This window comes from Theropithecus gelada, chromosome 14, assembly GCF_003255815.1.
Source record: "Theropithecus gelada isolate Dixy chromosome 14, Tgel_1.0, whole genome shotgun sequence".
Taxonomy (NCBI): Eukaryota; Metazoa; Chordata; class Mammalia; order Primates; family Cercopithecidae; genus Theropithecus; species Theropithecus gelada.
In genome coordinates this window covers 61944401-61968189 of record NC_037682.1, presented here as the reverse complement: position 1 = coordinate 61968189, position 23789 = coordinate 61944401, and the positions used below count along the sequence as shown (strand labels likewise).

Here is a 23789-nt window from a genome sequence, read left to right as displayed (position 1 = left end):
GTAAGCACTTTTAAGATCTACTCTCAATCAGGCCCAGTAGCTCATGCCTATAATCCCAGCACTTTGGGTGGCCAAGGCAGGCAGACCAGCCTGACCGACATGGAGAAACCCCGTCTCTACAAAAAATACAAAATTAGCTGGGTTTGGTGTTGCATGCCTGTAATCCCAGCTACTCGGGAGGCTGAGGCAGGAGATTTGCTTGAACCCGGGTGGCGGAGGTTGCAGTGAGCCAAGATCTTGCCATTGCACTCCAGCCTGGACAACAAGAGCAAAACTCCATCTCAAAAAAAAAAAAAAAAAAATCTACTCTCTTAGCAAATTTTAAATATACACACAGTACAAGTAACTACAGTCATGATGCTGTACATTGGATATCTAGAATTTATTCATCCCACATAACTGAAATTTTATACCCCTTGAATAATAGTTTCCTGATTCTCCCACTCCCAACCCCTGGAAACTACACCTCTACTCTCTGTTTCCATGAGTTTCGCTTTTTTAGATTTCACATATGAGCAAGATTGTGCAGTATTTGTCTTTTTGTCTTATTTTCCTTAGTGTTACATCCTCCAGGTCCATCAGTTCTGCCATAAATGGCAGGATTTCTTTCTTTTTAATTTTTTTCTTTTCCCATTTTTAATTTTTTGTTTGCTATGGAATCATACGAGTTTCTTATATGTTTTGAATATTAACCAAAATATATAATAAATATTTGATTTGCAAATATGCCATTTCATAGGTCACCTTTCACTTGTTGATTGTTTTCTTTTTTGTGTGGAATTTTTTTTAGTTTGATATAGCCTCGCTTCTTTATTTTTCCTTTTGTTGCCTTTGCTTCTCATATCAAATTCAAAAAATGACGGCAACATGAACATTACAATTTTCTTCTTATGACTTCTTTAAAATTTTTTATGGTTTTAGGTCTTAGTTGAAATCTTTAACCCATTTTGAAATTTGTTTTTATGGTGTAAGACAAGGTCTGATTTCATTTCATTTTGAGGGTTTCACCCTCTCATATCATAAAATTCTTCTATATACCCTTCTATCATCACGTATTACTGATTATACACCTTGATTTCAGAATCTTGTCAACTAGATTCAGAATTCGACTAGGAGAGAGGACAAGGACCACCTGAGACTCATATTTTATTCCCAGAATCTAGCATCTACCTACCTAGGCATTGAATAAGAAAATGAAGTTAAGGTTGTTGATGGTAACACTGTGCTAGTAACTGCAGAGCCAGAAGCACCATAAGGGGCACGATAAGGGAGCGAGCAGACCTCTAATCACTTACCAATCTTAAACATCCTGAGGAAGAATGGGACTTCCATTTGGCGTGGGCCTATGACAGGGTAATAAGGCAACAGTGAATACCAAGCTACAAAAAGCCCCCTTTCACATTCTTCTCAGTCCTACATTTTCACTCTAAGCCCAGTCCTTCCAAAGCAGACTGTGAAAGAGTGAAAGTTCCAGGAGACTAGCATTGCAGATTCCGGAGCACTGTTAGTAGGGGAGGCAGGGAAGAAGGGCTCACAGGACAGTCAAACCATGGCCCCCTGTTTTTCCTTCTTCAAGTAGACCTCTATAACACAACAGAGACAACTAAGGCTAAGTGGCCAGGTGAGAAGAAACCATCTGGCCATAAAACATGGAAGGAACACTTTAAGGGAAAAGTAATATCTCTAAGCAAGAGAACTAAGTGGAATCAAGGCTGAGAGGTGCAGGATAAGCAAATGAATAGTGAAAAGACATTCATGAAGACAGCTAAAACAATAAGTAATGTAAAATATAACATAGCAAAACTTTAACCTCCAAGTCAAACCTCCACTTGAATCCTTTTCTGAGGGGTGAATAAGGCATAGGCATCGGGGCTGTTGCCAACGTGCATTAGTTGTTTGCAGCATCACCTTCTTTCATGGAGTTCATAATATAGTGTATTTTCCCAAGGTTTGAACTAGCTCTTCATTTCTTTATGTTTTAAATGCACTGACCTCCCACATGCACTTTTAGGTAAAATATTCAGAAATAATTTAAATACACCATTGCAATGAAAATAAATGTTTTTTATTAGGCAGAATCCAGATCCTCAAGGCCCTTCATAATATCCCCCAGTTCAGTAGTTGGACTTTGGGAACAAAGGAACCTTTGGTAGAAATTGGACAGCAAGAAAGTGAGCTTAGTGGTACTTGTGGGCCAGGGCATTAGCCACACCAGCCACCACTTTCTGATAGGCAGCCTGCACTTGCGGGGTGAATTCTTTGCCAAAGTGATGGGCCAGCACACACACCAGCACGTTGCCCAGGAGCTGTGGGAGGGAGACAAGAGATATGAACATGATTAGCAAAAGGGCCTAGCTTGGACTCAGAATAATCCAGCCTTATCTCAACCATAAAATAAAAGCAAAATGATCACTGGATTATAGCTGCTATTAGCAATATGAAACCTCTTACATCAGTTACAATTTATATGCAGAAATATTCTACTTAAATGCAGAAATATTGCTATTGCCTTAACCCAGAAATTATCACTGTTATTCTTTAGAATGGTGCAAAGAAGCATGATACATTGTATGGTTATTGCCTTGAAAGAAAGAGATTAGGGGAAGTATTAGAAATAAAATAAACAAAAAAGTATATTAAAACAAGAAGTATTTTAAAAAATTACAAAAGCAAAATTACCCTGATTTGGTCAATATGCAATGTGTATACATATTAAAACATTATGCTTTAACCAATAAATATGTATAATGATTATGTATTAATTAAAAAGAAAGAAAATAAAGTAGGTAGATTATGAATATGCAAATAACCACACATATATTCCAAATAGTAGTGTACTAGGCAGACCGTGTAAGCTGTTTTTTTTAAGTTACTTAATGTATCTCAAAGATATTTCCTTTTGTTATACACAGCATTAAGACATTAAGTATAATAATAAAAATTGTGGAGAAGAAAAAAAAGAAAGCAGGAATTAAACACAAAAGAAAACAATTGTTATAAACAGCAAATAAAAGACACTAAATGATCCTGAGAGTTCCACACTGATTCAATCATTTGTCTCTTCCCCATTCTAAACTGTACCCTGATACTTATCCTCTTCCTATGACATGAAGTTAATCATAGAAAAGAAGGGGAAAGAAAACATCAAGGGTCCCATAGACTCACCTTGAAGTTCTCAGGATCCACATGCAGCTTGTCACAGTGCAGCTCACTGAGCTGGGCAAAGGTGCCCTTGAGGTTGTCCAGGTGATTCAGGCCATCACTAAAGGCACCAAGCACTTTCTTGCCATGAGCCTTCACCTTAGGGTTGCCCATAACAGCAGCAGGAGAGGACAGATCCCCAAAGGAATCAAAGAACCTCTGGGTCCAAGGGTAGACCACCAGCAACCTAAGGGTGGGAAAATAGCCCAATAGGCAGAGAGAGTCAGTGCCTATCAGAAGCCCAAGGGTCTTCTCTATCTCCACATGCCCAGCTTCTATTTGCCTCCTTAAGCATGTCTTGTAACCTTGATACCAACCTGCCCAGGGCCTCACCACCAACTTCATCCACGTTCACTTTGCCCCACAGGGTGGTAACGGCATTCTTCTCCTCAGGAGTCAGATGCACCATGGTGTCTGTTTGAGGTTGCTCGTGAACACAGTCGTGTCAGAAGCAAGTGTAAGCAACAGATGGCTCTGCCCTGACTTTTATGCCCAGCCCTGGCTCCTGCCCTCCCTGCTCCTGGGAGTAGATTGGCCAACTGTAGGGTGTGGCTCCACAGGGTGAGGTCTAAGTGATGACAGCCATACCTGTCCTTGGCTCTTCTGGCACTGGCTTAGGAGTTGGACTTCAAACCCTCAGCCCTCCCTCTAAGACATATCTCTTGGCCCCATACCATCAGTACAAATTGCTACTAAAAACATCCTCCTTTGTAAGTGTATTCACCTAATATTTGGAATCACAGCTTGGTAAGCATATTGAAGATCGCTTTCCCAATTTTCTTATTACACAAATAAGAAATTGATGCACTAAGTGGAAGAATTTTGCCTACCATAATTCAGCTTAGGGATATATAGATTGATCTCTTCCTGTGTCTCCAGAATACGCAAAATACTTACAGGACAGAATGGATGAAAACTCTATCTCAGTTCTAAGCATATCTTCTCCTGATTTGGATTAAAACCTTCTGGTAAGAAAAGAAAATATATACATATATGTGCATTCATTCATTTGTTGTTGTTTTGTTTTTCTTAATTTGCTCATGTATGCTAATAAATTATGTCTAAAAATAGAATAAATACAAATCAATGTGTTCTGTGCAATAATTACTTATTAGGTTTTGGGAAATGAGAGATAAAAAATTAGAGACCCCTTAATGCAGTAAAAAATACAAATAAAGAAAAAGTCACTTATAACCCAAAGTGTGACTAACAATGGGATAATCAGTGGTGTCAAATAGGAGGTTAACTGGGGACATCTAACTGTTCCTGCTTGGACTAATCTGCAAAAGTGTCTCGGGGAACAAAGAAGCTTCTGTGACTTAAAAAGTACTGGTAGGAAGGGAAAAGGTCTTCCAGACTTGGCTCAGATTATTTCTTCCTCTAGTCCGCTAAGAATACTGAGTTTTAAAATCATTTCCTTGATTCAAGTTCCTATTTCTCTTAATGTTTTATTTGTTTAAACCTCCTTTACTAAAATTTACTCTTCTATCTCTATAGCTTTCCAACATGATCTCCTTTCTCCCATCCCCCTGCACCTTTTCCCGCTTGTACTAAATTAACTCCTCAGGTGAGGAAAAACTTTTGAAGTGCAGAGTTCTGCTTCCTGCTGTTAAAAGATGTAAAGAAAACAGCAAAGGTAGCAAGCATTTATGAGGTCAGTGTGGCGTCTCCTTGTTCCCTGAGGGCTCTGTCAGTCATTCTGAATCCTGCCCCTACCTGAAAGCCCATGTCCTTTTAGTAAGGAAAGTGTTATACTTTTACTTTCCATGTTTCTCCTACTTCTTCCTTTCAGCTTTAACACTCTGAAGCTACAATTACACAAAATAAAATAAAATAAGATAATATAAAATAAATAAAATAAAATAAAATTTAGGTTAACCAAAAGAAACTCGATCCTCTATTTCTAGTTATTGGAAGGAAATTTACAAATTTCTTATTTCCATTGCTTGATTCTCTTAAATACTTTCTCCATTATTGCTAAATACAGATCTCTCACTTTTTCTACCTGTCTCAACCCTCATCAGGTACTTGTGAAGAAATCTCTCTCTGATTATTCTCACACATGCAGAAAGCATTTGGTTCTTCTATGGCTATCTGGAGCCTAAGTTAAAAAATTATGCCTATATATGATTATAGAGGTAAGAGAGATAAAGTTCAAGTATTTTCTTTTTATATTCATTCCTCTGTAAAAAACTAAAGCAATGAGGATCTAGCAACGTGTATCCCTGAGAAAAGATTTCACATGTTGAATCCTGGGAAAAGAGGTCTTTAAAATATTTTAAACGTTAAAATATATAGATTTGACTTGACTCTTAGATTTTGGATTTTATCTTATTAAATTTAAACCTGCATTAGCATTAGCATTGTTTTAGATTCAGACTGTTTTCAAGACTCTATTTCACATCCCTGACATAAGAGGCGTGTATATGTGAAATAAAGTGTTCTGTGGAAGTTGAAATATGTCTTTTGCAAATATCCCAGGTCAAAGAAAATCCACAGACCTTATGAAATTATAATATAGATTATATTTATATTATTCTGAAAGACCAAACTTGTCAAAGCAACAGCTTTGAAATCCTGATTGGCAGAAATTATCACCTTCTTAAAGACTTACCCTACAACTTCTTATGCTCAGAAATAGTTTTCCTAAGTTTTTCTATTTTGTTTTCTTGCTTAAATGATGAACTATGGATCCTTCTCTTGTGTTGGCAACTGCTGCAGATACCATCATCCTGGCTTCAAGGCAAGGGTTGCTTTTCCAATGGTAGTTACTTAGTGTGACTAGAGTGTGATGCAGACTTTTCTTTCTATGACCCATAATCCTGCAGGGACAAGGCTGCAAGCTATACTAAGACCATCAAAAGCCCAGGCATACCAGACAAAAATAAGTTTCAAGAAGTGATAAATAGTGCAAATTTGCTTATGGTCAGAGCCTCAGTTTCAAATCTAAATCAGCATTCAAAGTTCCTGAAAAACTACTCAAGCTCACTGACATCTTCACAATTGTGAGCTTGCTTCTACTCTGTGAATGGATGCCACAGCAGGTGTAGGTCTATTCTACTTTTATTCCAGCCCCACTTACCACTATGCGCGCACACACACACACACACACACAAGTCCTCAAAAAAGAGACAGCGAGAGAAACAGTGGTCCATTTCCTTTACTCCAGTCTATTAATCTTTCTTAAGTCCTAATATTTTATACCAGAACGGGCCTAGTCTGAGTATACTTAGAGGATGAATATTAACTTCCTCCATGAAAATCATGACACTCATCTACGGGAGTGTGGTTTTGTCATTTGTTTCAAAAGCAGCACTCAACTAGAGTATTTTTATACATGCTCTTCTGTTTAACCTAAAATTCCCCAAATGAAACATTTTAGCAATCTACTGTATATGTTCCTAGGTTAAGCACAGTCTAGCTACTTGCTGCAGACTTCTCTCCCAGATACACAGTCTCTCAGTAAACACAATTCAGCATCTTCTCAGAATTAATTAATTAAAATGAACTAAAAATGCCCCAAGAAAACCAGAACCCATACAAACAAATTGCATACACACAAAATAGTTTGGAAATAGGATAGTTTAGTCCTCTTTAAAAAGTTGTATTTCTTACCAAAAAGCAATAAAGTCGACATAGACACAACTTTGCTAAAGTATATACATAATTATTACAGAGAAACTTATATTTCAGTCTACACCTTGTTCATCAATATTTCCTCTACTGGGTTCAGATTTTCATTCAGAATTAGCTTTTTTTTAAACCTCATTAAGTGAGCCATGGTGTGTCAATTTATGGAGAGCAGAGGTACAGTCTTCAGTTAAATTTGAGACTGCATCTCTTTAGAGGTAGAATCTTGGCTTCAGTCTGAACACCCTTTACAAACATGTAGGCATTAATTTAGAAGACTGCTCTGAAGCTCAAGAGATGGATGATTTAAGAGATTATTATGCTAAATTATCCTGACATTAAATTATTTTGTTTAAAAATGTTTGTAAACTCAAATTCACATTATTGTGTCCTCTCCTCCGTTTTTCCCTCCCTCTCTTTCTCACACACACACACACACACACACACAGACATACACACACACACACGCACCCTTTCATTCAGACATATTGAGCATGGTTTATAAAGCAATGCCATGGTGAGAAAAGGAAAACAACTTTTTGATAAATTATCAAATAAAATTAAAGCCAAATCTTGAGGAATTAATTCCACTCCTATACTTTGTTTTCACTTTTATTTTAAATTTGGGGGTACATGTACAACTTATATAGGTAAATTGCATGTCACTGGGTTTTGATGTACAGATTATTTCATCACTCAGCTAATAAACTTAGTACCCAATAGGTACTTTTTTCATCCTCTCCCTCTTCCCACCCTCAACCCTCAAGTAGACCTGCATGTCTGTTGATCTCTTCTTTGTGTCCATGTGTATCATCATTTAGCTCCCACACTCCTAGACTCTTACAAAAGCTCTACTCTAACAAATAATTTTAATATAACAACAAGGTGCCAAGTCGTTTTTCATCTCTTGACCTCCTTATCCTCAATATGAAGATAGCAATGACTGGCCTATAGTAATTGTATGTGCTCGGCAATGTCCCATCCAGGTGATGTTCTCATGAATTCTCCGGTATTGGGATTTTTAAGGCCAACGTCTTGCCTAGATTTACTAATGGTGTAGGAATAGAAGAAGGTATAGTAAGCTATATTTGCTCTTGTTTTGACTTTTGGAGAAAGGAAAGTAGTTTGTTTTTCCCTATCAAGATCATAAGGTCTACAGTCTCTCTTACTGTCTTTTGAATAACACACAAGTATCTCCTTTTAATATCTTACCCTTATGAGAACTTCCCTATGCTCGGGAATGTGAAAGTGATCTTCCCCAAAATGCCCTGAGTAGCTCTGCTTCTGATATGTAAACCAGTGGTTCCTAAATATCCTCTTCAGATATAAAAAGTCCTCAGTGCCTACTGTGTATAATGACTTAAGGAAAACACATGGATATTAAAGAGCTTCTGCTGCCAGTCAATTCAAAATATTGTGATCAAAACAGTTAACTATAATGCATTGTCAATATATTCCGGCAGTACAGACAGAGTTACTATGAAAGCACTTTTAAACACAAGGAAACAACAGATTCTGTTTAGGTATTCAAGTAAGTTTAAAATTAATCAACAGGCATATAATACAGATTTATAAAAATGCATACCAGTGAGAAAGTTCTAAAAGTCCTTCTAATTTTACCTATGGCAAAAATGGTGCTCAAAGAAAAAAAATTACTACCTATGATCAGAAAGGAAATGACTGTTTGGTTGTTTACTGCATGCTTCTTCTTTGTTTGTTGTGGCATTAACGACAAAGAAACACTGTGCAATGGTATGATTCATATTGTCCTCTAGTTCCAGAAGTTCTAAAGCAAGGAATAATCATTCTTCATTTACTCATTTACTCATTCATTCATTCATTCATTTTCTTGAATAAATATTTTCTTGCTGCCTATAGATGAATTTAATACAAGGCACAGTAGGCATGTAAGAAGGTGGAGAATAGGCAGAATTGTTTATAAAGCATGGAGTGTGTGTGTGCATAAATAAATAAGAAAAATATAAAAAATGGTGTGGGGGAGGGTTTGGAAAGATTTTTTGGGTAGTATCGAAAAGTTTATTGAGGCTGAGTTCACAAGTAATACGTGAGCAATGAATCTTAACCGAAATATGGGAAGATCAGAGGAAATTGTTCACAGAGATGTTCTGGGGCAAGTAAGAGGAGGAGGCTATTTCTTGGAGCAGGAACACTTGATGGGGTATAGTATTATGGGCTAACACATGCAGGCAAAGGAATTAGGAAGAAAGAGAGCATAACACTGTCTTGAGCAAACATTATGCCTTTAACTGAGCACATTATTTTCTCAGTAATTGTTGGAGTTTAATCATATGATTAACCTTGAGGCTATGTCTTAGGGTTGAGGTCTTCCCTAGAGCCTCTGCAGTGCCAGTATCATCTCTATATGAAGAGTTCTTGATAATTTCTTTTCTTTGGAGGTAGAAATGTCATCCATTAATGCTTTGTACGGTTCCCTTGCCTTTCTCATTTCCCATGTCCTCTTTGTAAAATACGCAAGTGCTCTCTATCTGTAGACCCTCAGAAACCTTCTTACATACCTGGGCAAGAAAATGAAATAAGTGCAATTAATCAGGAAGTTGAACTGAACGTTCTTTATTAGGTGAAGCCATACCCTTGAAGTAGACGTTGTGTTCCCAAGTTCAGAAAATAGAATCTAGGGAAATAGGGTCTACTTATGATTATCAGGAAACAGTCCAGGACCTCAATGGTGCTTGTGAGCCAGGGCATTAGCCACACCAGCCACCACCTTCTGATAGGCAGCCTGCACCTGTAGGGTGAATTCCTTGTCAAAGTTGTGGGCCAGCACACACACCAGCACGTTGCCCAGGAGCTGCGGAGAAAAGGTAGGCAGATACACGCATATGGTTAACAGAGAAATGAAGACTGGCTTCTGAGAAACTGGGCCAACACCCATTTTTTTCTGCCCAAATCTTAGACAAAACTGATCCCCAGGTTATTCTCATCAGCATAAATAAGTACATATATGAATGCATACATATAACATATATCTATACTATACACACCCTCTATGTACTTAACAATCATATAGTCTATATATGTACATATATGCTATATATGCTGTATAATGCTATATACAAATTAATTCCAAATTAGTTTTAATTTTGTATGTGTATATAGCATATACAAATTAATTACTATAAACAGATTAATAGATACAAATTAATTGATTAATCAGTGTGATGATGGGCTGTCTCCTAATAATGATTCTGCCCCACCCCCAGTGTAACTTTCTAATCTTTCATAATCAAATATTCACTTTCCTTTCCATCCCATTTACTACAGAATTTATAAAATTCCAATTATTCCTTATTGTAAAATGACTTATAGCCTCTAAAACAGCATTCTATGCCTCTCCTCTTTGAGTTGGAGCCTCTCCCATACCCATGTGGAGAGACAAAAGGATTATTCTAAGTGCAGAATTAGCAGATGAGAGTTGGCGTGCATAATTTGAGTTGTGGTTAGAGAAGGAAAAATGAAGGGAGGGGGTTGAGAGAGAAAGAGAGGATATTAAATAATTTAATTTTTAAAATAGCAAGATTGTGAGGAAGGAAAAAATGCAGAATATTGAAATAAAAAATTAACAAAATTTTAGAAGCATTAAATGATAAAATATAGTAAAATAGACAAAAACGTGGGGGAAGAGCAGCTAGGTAAAAGAACCAAAATGTAAGATTAGAAAGTAAAAAGAGAAAAGTGGCGCATCTCCTGGACTCACCCTGAAGTTCCCAGGATCCACGTGCAGCTTGTCACAGTGCAGCTCACTCAGCTGGGAAAAAGTGCCCTTGAGGTTGTCCAAGTGAGCCAGGCCATCACTAAAGGCGCCTAGCACCTTCTTGCCATGAGCCTTCACCTTAGGGTTGCCCATTAACAGCAGCAGGAGAGGACAGATCCCCAAAAGACTCAAAGAATCTCTGGGTCCAAGGGTGGACTACCAGTAACCTGAGGGTAGGAAAACAGCCCAAGGGACACAGAGAGTCAGTGCCTATCAGAAACCCAGGAGTCTTCCCTGTCTACACATGCTCAGCTTCCATGTCTCGTAACCTTGATACCAACCTGCCCAGGGCCTCACCACCAACTGCATCCACATTCACTTTGCCCCACAGGGCACTGACAACAGTCTTCTCCTCAGGAGTCAGATGCACCATAGTGTCTGTTTGAGGTTGCTAGTGAACACGGTTATGTCAGAAGCAAATATAAGCAACAGTTGACTCTGCCCTCCCTTTTATGCTGGTCCTGTCCTCCCTACTCCAGTGAGCAGGTTGGTTTAAGATAAGCAGGGTTTCATTGGTTTGTGAGAATGAAAAATGAGCCTTCATTCCACTGTTCCCTTACCTTGCCCTGAGATTGGCTGTTCTGTCATGTGTGTCTTGACTCAGAAATCCTGTTCTCCTCTACATATCTCTCCAGCACATCTCTTTAGCAGTTGTTTCTAAAAATATCCTCCTAGTTTCATTTATGCAGAAGTGTTTTAGTCTAATATAGTGGAATGTATCTTAGAGTTTAATTTATTTGTTTCTGTCACTTTATACTAAGAAAACGTGTCTAGAAGCAGATGTTTTAACAAGTTGACTCAATATAACTTTCTCCTTTGTCTCTAGGGATTTTTGTCTCCAAGGGAATTTAAAGAGATTGGAATGGACAAATCTATTACTGACATTTAAACTTGCTTGCTTCCTCCTTCTTTTGGTAAATTCTTCCTATAATAAAACTCTTATTTTTTATTATATTGAAATAAATGCCCATTAAAAGAATATTTTTAAAATGAATGGTGGTTATTTACCAGTTATTGAAATAGGTTCCGGAAACATGAATTTTAAGGGTAACATTTTAATGACAGATAAAATCAAATATTATATACAAATATTATGATTGTTTAAAATTATGGTACGACTATAGAAAGAATGCAGAGAAAGTGCCAAGTAGATTTACCATATTCAGCCAGATTTAATTTAATGAAGTTCCTGGGAAAATGGTAGTACATAACATTTTACAACTGTGTTCTTAAAAAAAATGTGGAATTAGACCCAGGAATGAAGAGCTCAGTAGTTTTTCACTCTTTTCTGAATTCAAATAATGCCACAGTGGCAGACAAATACACACCTATGAGCATATCCAAAAGGAAGGATTGAGGGAAAGAGAGGAGGAGGTCAATCCTTTCTTAGTGAAAGGAAGGAAGGAAGAGGGGAAGAGAGAGGATGGAATGGATAGAGGAGAAGAAGAAAAAACAAATAATGGAGAGGAGAGGAGAAAAAAGGAGGGGAGAAGAGAGGAGAAGGGATAGGGAAGAGAAAGAGAAAGGGAAGGGAAGAGAGGAAAGAAGAGAAGAGGAGAGAAAAGAAAAGAGAGAGAGGAAGGGAAGGGAAAAAAGAGGAAAAAAGAGACAAGAGAAGAGTAAGACGGACAGTTCAAATTTTGGTAATAATATGGATCAACAGAAACTCTCAAACTCTGTTGGTGAGAGTGTACAATAGTATAACCCCTTTGGAAAACATTTAATAGTATCTACCAAAGCTGGATACATGATAAATCTATTACGTAGCAATTGCATTTTTAGATATTCAGAAACACATGCATGTGTCTATCCAAAGATGTGTATAGAAATGCTTATGACAGCAATATTCATAAAAACCTCAAACTGGTAGCCACTTAAATGTTTGTCAAAAGTAGAACTGATAAATTATGGTATAGTTAAAGAATAGAATATTAGACAGAAATGAAAAGAATCAACTACTGCTTAACATGTAGCAACACAAATGCATTTTGCAGCATTTGCTAGATTAAAAGTAACCAGAGGTGAGTTCTAACTATATGATTTTATTTGTATATAGAAAGATGGACGATGTAACTGAGATTCTGATCACAAGGGGAAATGTTATAAAATAGGGTAGAGAGGAGCCATGAATAACCTTTAAACTTTGTTACAAATTATTTTTCTGTAACCTGGAAGCCAAGAGAAGATATTGAATAATTCAAGGAAGATGGTGGCATAGTTTGATTTGTATGTTTAAAAGATTATTCTCACTTAGTGAAGAAATGTATTTTAGAAGTAGAGAAAATGGGAGACAAATAACTGGGCTTCTGTTGCAGGAGGGAAGGAAGTGACAATGCCATTTCTATCATCAAACTTAGACCATGATGGTGATGTCAGTCACTGAGATCGTGAGCACAAGAATAGGACCACATTTGTGAGTTTAGTGGTATGATAAGATCAGAAATTCAGTCTCGGATACACTGTATTTTATGCACTCTTGTAAAATGCAAAAGGATATACTTAGATATATGTATCTGGAGCTCAGAAAGAATACAACCAGGTCAAGAATACAGAATGGAAAAGAATTTACAAGAACAGATCACAGTGTGCTATGTAAATCACTACCACTACCTGTTAAAAATTACAGATGATGTACTTCATCAACATCTCCTTAAAATCTTAGAATGTGTTTGTGAGGTAGGAATTATGTTTCCAATTCATATATAAGAAAATTGATTCTAAAAAAAAGTTAGGTAAATTGTTAAGACCATGAGGACTGTTATTTGATCTTTGTCTGTTAATTCCAAAGACTTGGCTTTTCCCTTTAATTCTATTCTACCTGAAATGATTTTACACATTGGGAGATCTGGTTACATGTTTATTGTATAAGGCTTGCATTGAGAGTGTTTGTATAACAGGATAAGGTCTTTTTTTCTTTTCTCGTCTGAGATGGAGTTTCACCTCTAGTGCCCAAGCTGGAGTGTAATGGCGCGATCTAGGCTCACTGCAGCCTCCACCTCTTGGGTTCAAGCAATTCTTCTGCATCAGCCACTCGAGTAGCTGGGATTGCAGGCATGCACCACATGCCCAGCTAATTTTGTATTTTTAGTAGAGATGGGGTTTCACCATGTTGGTCAGGCTGGTCTCGAACTCCTGACCTTAAGTGATCTGCCTACCTTGGCTTCCCAAAGTGCTGGATTTACAAGCCTAAGCCACCACATCCAGCCAGGATAAGGTCTTAACATGGAAAGAATAGCATCTACTCTTGTCCAGGAAACAATGAGGACCTGACTGTGGGCAGTAAGAGCAGTGATTAATAGACAGGGACAAATTCAAGCAGAATTGAACTGTTGATTAGAGGTAAGGAAATGATTTTAAGTCTCTGAGCTTGGTGAGTGGGCAAGTAGCTATCCAATGACTAAAATGGAAAACACTGGAAGAGAAACAGTTTTAGTATAAAAAGTGAAACGACCATGCTGAGTCTGAGGTGCCTATAGGACATCTATACAAATAAGCCCAGTACATAGTTTGATATATGGGTTTGACACCGAGGTCAGAGGACAGAGCTAGAAATCAGACTTGGGAACTGGGATTATACAAGCTATATTTAAGAGTTTGGATATAACTGTGAATCCAAGAGTGCGACGAATACAAAATTAAATGAAGGACCTTTAATGAACACCAACACTTAATGTGAAATCTCAAGGAAGTACGAAGTAAAACATAGTCCCCAAAATCCCCAATGATTTTAGAACTCAGTATGGATTTTAATTAGCATAATGTCAACGTTGGTTAGAATGGAATTCAACTTGCTGCTGGTTTCAGAGTAAATAGGAGATAAGGGTCTAGATTTTGACACACAGTGAAAAGCTGAAACGAAAAGGAAAAGATAGGGTGAAAGATGGGAAATGTATGCAAGGGGGATGAGCCACATGGTATGGGAGAAACACTAAGGGCTCTAGGGTCAGAGAAATATGGGTTACATCCTTCTACAAAATTCACATTCTTGGCTGGGCATGGTGGCTCACACCTGTAATCCCAGCACTTTCGGAGGCCAAGGTGGGTGGATCACCTGATGTCGGGAGTTCGAGATCAGCCTGACCAACATGGAACCCCTTCTCTACTAAAAATACAAAATTAGCTGGGCATGGTGGCAGGCGCCTGTAATCCCAGCTACTTGGGAGGCTGAGGCAGGAGAATCACTTGAACCTGGTAGGTAGATGTTACAGTGAGCCTAGATCGTGCCATTGCACTCCAGCCTGGACAACCAGAGCAAAACTCCGTCTCAAATAATGATGATAATAATAATAATAATAATAATAATAATAATACATTCTTGCTAACCTGAAAAAATAAATTATTTGCGCTTTGTACCTAATTTATAATGTTCAGATAATGAATATTGATATGATATATTCATATGCACAGAACAATACATAGGAGACACATTATAAGTGTAAGTGGCATTCTTAAATGCCAGTGCTCTCCACAGTTCTAATCTCAGTTCACTGCTCTTTGAATTCTGTGTTTTCATATTATCTTATCAATACATTAATCATTGCAATAATCATTACACACTATAATTGTTCATTTACTGGACACATCCTAGTTTCCTTCTGTCAATTACCACACTGCTTTCAAATTTATTCCTCATCCTTCCCTCAGTGTTCTCTGTATTTGAGGAAATCACATTTCCCAGGTTTACTCACCCTTTTGGTCCCATGTACATTCTGCAATGGTAAACACTAGCTGAGGGAAAGCATAAGCAAGATTATTTCTGGCCTTCTCTCTCTCCTCTCGCTCTCTCTCTCTGAAGGGATCTCCTACAGCAGACAGTCTTTTTTATGGTTGATATTTTGATGCCCCCATTAGACAGTTCTGGCTCTCTCCAAGGAGCCCCCAATATCTCATTGAATCCAGTAGACCCCTGGTTCTGGATGGTAGTATAAACATTTTATCCTTCTGTCCTTTTAGGCCTAATGGCGGAAAAGGTTTTCTGATGTTACGAACATCTAGATTTCTGCACTGTCCTTTATTTTATATTTTAGGTCTTCTAATACAAGGATAATTAACTATTAAGAGCTGTATTTAATTCTAGGTTGAGTAACTGATAGTGGTTTGTGCTTTCCTTGATGGACCCTAACTGATATAACTAATAAACTGATTTCTGATACTATGTCTTATTAGTGTATGAAATTCTGATGTGAATAAATGCATGACACATACTCATTGACTAATCAAACTACAGCAAGGGAGATTGAAAGAACAACCGTATAGAGGCAGAGGAAGGAACCTCATGACCTATAAATACTAAGATATCACATAGTCATTCTAGATCTAAAGGTTTCTCAGTTTAGGTCTCAAACAAACTTCTCTATGGATAGTGTAATACTCATAATGTAGAAAAGAGAGATCTAATTTTTGGATAGTTTAATCATTTTTTAAATCTCCAAATACTAGGGAAATAAGAGTTTACAAGACAATGTCTCTACCATAAAAGAGGTTAATATTTAGTGGTAGGAATACACAATGAGCAGATTAAGTACATTAGTAAGAAAAATCCTAAATATTATAATAAGAAAGAGCCCATAATTATAGCAGAGTTTATAGACAGGGCTTTTAGCCCAGTTAAAATTTAAAAAAAAATAGCTTCTTAGTTGAAATAACATTTAAGTTAAGACTTAAAGTATGAGTACAAGATAGACAGGACAAAATGAGGGAAAGACATCACCCAGAGTAAATGAACAGCATGCACAAAGCTAACAGAGTCAAATGCAGAAATCCAAATTCTCTAGATTGACTGGGGTAATTTTGTCAATGCACTCAAGTATGCGTCTGTAACAGTGTGTGTTCTTATGTGTGCATGGGATGTTTGTTCATGGAGCATAGGAAATTGTACAGACATATACACACATCTGTATGTGTGTATCAGAGAATGTTTACATTGCTGCAAGATTTTATATGACTACATGCACAAGCATTCATGCTTCATGTCAGTTTGGTATATTTTTCCTGTGTGTCAAGATGTGTACTTACGTATTTTCCAGTAAAGGTGAATGTGAAAACTGCTCAGCGAGAAATGAACAGTAAGTAACACAGGAAATTGAACTCTTGTCTCTTAATTTAAAATACAGAATGACATTCAGAAGGGCAGGGGATAGCACAAGTATGAAATTTTAAAGTGTGAATGGACACGGTAATTATTCAAAGAATGTGCTTAATTAATGTATGCTACAAGACAGCAGTTGAGTGATTATTGCACATGAGCAACTGTTATTTATCCTGCTTTGTGGGCTATTAGTGGGGACTCAAAAATATGACAAAGGAATTTCAGAAGCTATTAAATGGTAGCACCGCCTATCTATGTGCTCCCACTCAAGAGATATGGTGAGACGAGCTCTTTGGGGTGGACACATACAGGAAATACTTTGAGAAAGAGGTTTCGGGATTAGTGAAACTGGAGAAGAAAGGATATTATATCTTCTAAAACCTATTTTGAGTCAGTTTGAGGGTGTTACATACTTCCCAAGGGTCTTGGGTACAGGAGTTTGAAGTGATTGCCACAGAATGGCTATGTTCATTGCCAGATTCAAACAGGGGGCTTGTAGGCATTTTCCCTTCTGTCAATACATTTCCTTCTTTTCATTCACAGGCAGAGATTTTTAGCTGTCATCTCTAACTCTCTGTTTCACAATGTTTTCCAGTTCTGTGCAATCACTGCCATGATGGTTTCTTACTCAATTTTTTTCTTAACTTCATTGTTTCCATCAACTTCAGTTCTTTATCTATCACCTCAATATAATTACAGCAAGCTCCTCTGACTATACCTGAGTTAGACTTTGTCTAATCAGTTCTATATATACATGTGAATCAATTTTCCTACATTTCCCTATTTATTATGTCACTCTTACATGCAAGAATTTTCAGTGATTTTTGCTCAAAACAATAGCCATTTTTCTTGCTTCATGTGGTCTCTGCATCCAGTTTCCCTAATTTTATAGCACCCTGCCTCTTTCAAATGTCCATATTCTCCTCTACCAACTTGACCTAACATGCTAATTCCTAAATCTCAGCCTTTTAATCTGCTGTTTACTCACATAAACAAGACTTTTGTCTTCAACAGAAATCAGTTGTTTTCAATATTGATTGGTAATAATTTTTTTATTCATAAAAATTGTATATATTTATGAATGCACACATATGTATATATAGAAAGAGAATAAAATCACTACCACCAAAAACAATAAAACTTGTATATATTTATAGAAACAGAGAGCCGAACAAAGAGATTTATTATTTATCGGGTAGTGTAATAAAGACTTTCCAGGTATCAATTCAATTAATCCTTACAAAAATCCTTTAAGGAAAATAAATATGATAAATCTACCATATTTACAGCTTAATGGAATTATAAATATGTTTCAGGTCACAGAGGTAGCAGATGAATTACAGATGTAAACCAAGACAGCCAGCTCACATGCCTTAGAGATAATTCTCCACTAATACCATTGAAGACATTAGGAGAAAGTTCAGGGTTTGGCCCTTGATTGGTCTCTAGGAAGCCCCATCCCCACTGCATTATAAATCATCAAAATATGTTGTTTAAAATAAGCAGAAGTGAACTACAGTCACCAAATGAGCTATATCCTGAGTTCATACAAATAATAGCCTATACAGAATCTCTAATTTGAGTCCTAACATATCTCTACACATTATCGACAATCCTCTTACATCTCTAAAGAGTACCTCCATTGCCCTCACTTTCTCTAAAGACATTGTCTTATTCTAGGGACGATTTCCCCTTCCTAGGAGTAACTACTCCACTAAAGCCACCCACAAGTTCTCTCTTATCTTGCAGGATTGCAAGAAAGTATCTTCTCTACCCTTAAACTCCCATTCTCCAATGTTTTCATTTTCATCAGAAATGGTGGGTCCTTTTGGCTGAATCAATGTAAAATATAAAGACAGAAAAAGAATACAATGATATTTCTTAGAGAGCATATTTCTTTATTTTATTTTTATCATGCAGGAACTGAATCTGCAGGCAGGATACTGCTCTTCTCCTCAGTGTCCCCCCGTCTAAAGGAAATGAGCTTTTGGGACATAGGTACAAACATAGTGGACAGGGAACTCAATGGCCCTTGAGGGCTACAGCATTAGCCACAGCATTTGTGGGTTCCTGCCAAGAAGCCTGTATCTGTAGGGTAAACTCTTCGCTGAAGTGGGTTGCCAAAATAATCAATATCATGTTGCTTAAGAGCTGGGGAGGGAGTGAAGATAAAAAGAAAATGGTACGTAGTGAATAGAAGGCTTCAAGCTGGACTTGCAATACATAGATACGACACTTACTTCCTTTTTGACCAGAGTTTGAGCAACTCTCAGTCTTATTCTCACAAAGGTAAGTTCACCATTATGGGATAGACATCAGCTTCAATATGACTGGCAGCGCTGCACCTCCCATTGTGTCCTATCCTTCTTTTACTTGCTATGCCAACTCACTACCCCAGCACAGTGTGATTAATTGTTTCACTTTTTTAGAGACTCTGTCTTTTTTAAAAAATAGGATAACAGTACTTCAAGGAGCTGTAAGGGATAGGATAAGTCCCCAGTCATCAGACACATACAATTTTCCCAAACACTCATAACAAAGAATCCTGTACCATGCGCACAAAAGTATACCATCATCATTCAGAAGGAAACAATCCTCTTTTTAAAAGCTTCCCATTAATCTTTCTAGTTGATCATTTTCTGACTTCCAGGACTATGCAGAAAAGTGTCTATTAATTTTCACAGAAAATTTCAACGACCAAAGGAAAGATGTTATTTCCTCTATCTCAACTTCCATTCCCTCATCCAAAAACACTCAGTTTAATTTTGGCCAGAATTTTGTATAAGACGTGTTTTTCAGAGCTATCAAATGGTAAGTGCCTTTCCATTATTCATAGTCCTTGCTCTACCAAATTTCAGTTATGTTATTTAGAGCAACATAACTCTCAAAAATGATCCCACTGCTGAAATATCATATCCCATAGCTGACTCATAGCACAAGAGAAACCCACCTCTGCTTTCAAAAGCACCCATGGTGCAAATACCTAAGGGTAAAGAAGAAAGCATGAATGTACTTAGTACTCACCAGGAAGTTCTCAGGGTCCACGTGCAGCTTGTTACAGTACAGGTCACTCAGCATAGCAAAGGTGCCTTTGAGGTCATCCATGAGCATAACAGCTTTTACGAAGGAGATCAGCACCTTCTTTCCATGTGCCTTGACTTTGAGGTTGCCCATTATTGCACAGTCAGAGCCCAGATAGCCAAAAGTTTCAAAGTACCTCTGGGTCCATGGGTAGACAACCAAGAGACTGAGGGACAGTCATAATCACAGAGCAGATGCAAAGTCAGACTATGTAAGTCAGTGGGCTAGTCCCTCTTTCAGAAACACATTCTGCCTTTCTGCACCTCGCCCTGGCTTCCAGTACCTACCTTCCCAGAATCTCACCTCCAGCCTTCTCACCTAAACTTGCTTCACAGGCTAGTGGCAGCAGCCTTCTTGTCAGCAGTGAAATGCACCACGGTGTCAGATCTGGGAGTTTCCTGGCGATCATAGATGAGCCAGAAGCATACCTGCACTTCTGCTTCTTGGGTGGCTTTTGTTTCTCCTCTCTGGCCCCCAGCCCTTTGCCTGTCTCAGTGAAATGAATCTATTGGTCACGGGTGGGTTGTGACTTCAGGGGTGGGGTTTGGGCAAGGGAAGTTTTGCAAGATGGACATTCAAGTTTCTGATAGAATCTGGGTGGCCTTCTCAGGGGAACTTTGCTGTTCAGGCTTAATTTGAAACTTTACTTCTTTCCCCTCCATTTTCCTACACTACCCCCACCATCCAGTGTGCAGTTTATTTCTCAAAGTCTTCACCAGTGGCTGCTAATAACTTGAATGCTGACAAATAGGAATAAGTTAGAGCTGAAAAGGATAAGAATTACAAATATCTTAGCCATCAATTCCTGGGTCAGGAGTTGTGACAATGTAACAACGTGTTATTCATCCAGGCTTTATGTGGAAGAAGCCACAGCCTTTCTTGGTTTTCAATTCTCTTGAGACTACATTGAGGACACAATTTCATCCTCTCTCTCTCTCTCTCTCTCTCTGCAAGCTCCGCCTCCTGGATTCACGCCATTCTCCTGCCTCAGCCTTCTGAGTAGCTGGGACTACAGGCTCCCGCCACCATGCCGGGCTAATTTTTTGTATTTTTAGTAGAGACGAGGTTTCACCATGTTAGCCAGGATGGTCTTGATCTCCTGACCTTGTGATCCATCCGCCTTGGCCTCCCAAAGTGCTGGGATTACAGGCGTGAGCCACAGCGCCCAGCCAATTTCATCACTTTTTAGAATGGAATAGAAATAAACACCTCTATCAAGCATCCATTTGGAAGAAAGCAGAATAAGAAACAAACTAGGGAAGTAAGGGGAAAACTGGGTTTTATTACCATGTATTTAAAATCCATTTTGTAGTCAGTGTACTTATCTGAACAAAGGAGATTTCCTCTGAATCACTCAACAATAGTCCATGTCAAATTCCACATATCTGCAAAATTATGCCAGAGCATCTAATAGTGTTGGGGTAGAAGGGTGCTCCTCTGTTCAAGCAAGAGTATAGAAGAAGTTTCCGTGGCCCGTGCTGGGCATTAGGTCATTTGTGTCCGGCACAGGCTTGATCTACAGTCTAATGCTGTAATGCTGTAATGTGTTTAACTTGTCTTTATATCTAATCAGGCAGAGACATTCTTCACTCCCAATATTCCACAGACTGCTGCACATGTCTCAGGTGCTGCACGTCTCATGCGTCTCAAACAAGCAATTTCAGGAATAGACAGGGCACGCTTCCACCAGCAGAGAGAATAACATTTTATTTTATATTCTTAAGGCTTATTGCCCTCATACTTAGAGGTTTGGGATGCTAGTTTGTGTGTTCCCCCTGAAATAAATCCTTACAAGAAATAAAGTTTAGGAGATCATCCTCATGTGTACTTCAAGGAGACTCTAAATTTCAAAGAGTTCAATCCAATATATTAAAGCTGAATTTCTGATATTGGAGACACAGGATTTTAGTCTGCTGGATATAGTTGAGAGGCAGTTATCTGTTTTACTTAGGAACATGGGGAGAGTTTGTAGTGACAAATAGAGTTTGAGGCAAAACCAATAAGATTATCTTTAAGAGCAGAGATCGATGATATGAAGAAAAATAAGTGGCAACCTTGATTATATGCAGGAAACACATTTATATTGAGTTGTGGGGACTGGCCTGAGAGGACACTTCAGGTCATGTCCTTTAATGGCCTTAAAACTAATTCCCAACAGAATGTCTGTTCATTGCCATACCTCATATCCTTAGGTACATACATCTAAAACCCTGCATATCGGTGAACAGCTGCCCCATCTTTTTATCAGCTAACCAGGAATTCAACAGTTACTGAGAACTTCCACTTTTCTCTCATCTGCTCCAAGAAAAGTGACCTGTGATCACCTTCCTGGAAGTATTGATTCTTTCATGTTTGTGGCTGTTCCCCGTTTCCAGCTGTTTTCCATGATTATAGCTTCTAGTGTGATCTATAGACTCTTATATCATCAATACCAGGTCATCATTGCAGTTGTCAACTTCTTCCTGTTGCATTTTATGTATTAATTCAACGAGTACATATTAGGTCCCATTTGTCATCCATTAAGTTTCATATGCCATCCATTTTTCTTAATTCTGAGAATCTTACATGAACTAGACAGATTCTTTTGTCTAATGGTGCCCTCACTATAGTGAGTAGAGGAGACCAGCTAACATACTGAAATAAATGAATGAATAAGAGATTTCAGGTAGTATTATATGACTTGAAGAAACTGCATATTGTATCTACAGCCATCTGGTCTTTGAGAAACCTGACAAAAGCAAGCAATGGGGAAAGGATTTTCAATTTAATAAATGATGGGCAGAACTAGCTAGCCATATGCTGAAAAATGAAACTGGACCCCTTCCTTATACCTTATCCAAACATTAAATCCAGATGGATTTGAGACTTAAATGAAAAAACCCCAAACTCTAAAAAGCCTAGAAAAAAATCAAGGCAATACCATTCATGATATAGGCACGGGCAAAGATTTCATGATGAAAACATGAAAAGCAATTGCAGCAAAACCAAAAATTGACTAACGGAATCTAATTAAACTAAAGAGCTCCTTCACAGAAAAAGAAACTACCATCAGAGGGAAAGACAATCTACAGAACATGGAAAAATGTTTGCAATCTATTCTTCTGACAAAGGCCTAACATCCAGAGTAAATAAGAAACTTAAACAACTTTACAAGGAAAAAAAAAAAAAAACATTAAAACCATGACACACATTTACCTATAAAACAAACCTGCATATCCTGCACATGTACCCTGGAATTTAAGGTAAAATTAAATTAAATCAAAAGAAAAAAATAAAAACAAATGACATGGCAATGTTAGGAAGTTACCCTATATGGCCTAAAAAGAGAAGGCATAAATAATCCAAAACTTGTTTAACATATCATCAAGAAATAACCATAAAAATGAACAACTAGCAGCCCTCGGGGGTGCTGTGCCTATACAATAGTCATTCTTTTATTTCTTTACTCTCTTAAGAAACTTGCTATGACTTAAAAAAAAAAAAAGTGCATATTGTGAAATGGTAGTGACTGCATTTGAAGTGGGTCCTTTATGATATGATGGAGCCAGGCAGAGACTTTTGGAGAAAGAAGTTCCTGAAAGAAGGAAGGGCATGTGCCAAATTCTGAGGCTGAGGAGAAACAAAGAAAGAAAGAAAGAAAAAAGAATAAAGAGCTTGACATTTCACTGTATGTAAAGACATTGCAAGGCTAGAGTAGAGCATGTTGAAGTAAAAATAAGAGAAATCAAAATTAGAGAGAAGGGCACAGGCTTATTATTTGGGTCTTACAGATGAGAGTAGTAGAGTAGGTATTTTATACTGAAACTTAGGGGACCAGGGGAGATTTGTAAACCTAAGATAAACATGGTCTCTTGTCCACTCAAACCCTAAGCTTATTTTTTTCTCCTTCCTCATCTGCCTTACTCAGTGCAAGGTGCTATAACAAAATACCAAAGACTGGATGGCTTCAACAACAGAATTTTTTCTCACGTTTCTGAAGGCTGATTTGTGGTCAGG

General features: G+C 37.8%; 3 protein-coding genes across 4 annotated transcripts; all 3 read right to left on the bottom strand.

Annotated features, from left to right (window-relative positions):
- Nucleotides 1–2043: 2043 nt before the first annotated feature.
- LOC112607021 (hemoglobin subunit beta) lies at nucleotides 2044–3785 on the bottom strand. 2 transcript variants are annotated; one of them, XM_025358026.1, is made up of 3 exons: nucleotides 3519–3785; nucleotides 3166–3388; nucleotides 2044–2306 (listed from the first exon to the last, which is right to left on the bottom strand). In XM_025358026.1, exons 1-3 carry the CDS (start codon nucleotides 3608–3610, stop codon nucleotides 2178–2180), a joined length of 444 nt encoding a protein of 147 aa, XP_025213811.1. In that variant the 5' UTR covers nucleotides 3611–3785; the 3' UTR covers nucleotides 2044–2177. The 2 variants fall into 2 exon arrangements, with proteins under 2 accessions (XP_025213811.1, XP_025213810.1); XM_025358025.1 differs by having other exon boundaries at nucleotides 3166–3658.
- Nucleotides 3786–9408: 5623 nt separating this feature from the next.
- On the bottom strand, nucleotides 9409–11034 carry LOC112607023 (hemoglobin subunit delta-like). The gene is given in 4 exon segments (XM_025358028.1): nucleotides 9409–9661; nucleotides 10568–10717; nucleotides 10719–10791; nucleotides 10906–11034. Coding segments are annotated over 4 exon segments (444 nt in total). The 5' UTR covers nucleotides 10998–11034; the 3' UTR covers nucleotides 9409–9532.
- A 7555-nt stretch (nucleotides 11035–18589) lies between these two features.
- Nucleotides 18590–20283, bottom strand: LOC112607022 (hemoglobin subunit epsilon-4-like). The gene is made up of 3 exons (XM_025358027.1): nucleotides 20081–20283; nucleotides 19737–19959; nucleotides 18590–18863 (listed from the first exon to the last, which is right to left on the bottom strand). Exons 1-3 carry the CDS (start codon nucleotides 20200–20202, stop codon nucleotides 18735–18737), a joined length of 474 nt encoding a protein of 157 aa, XP_025213812.1. The 5' UTR covers nucleotides 20203–20283; the 3' UTR covers nucleotides 18590–18734.
- Between the last annotated feature and the right edge of the window lie 3506 nt (nucleotides 20284–23789).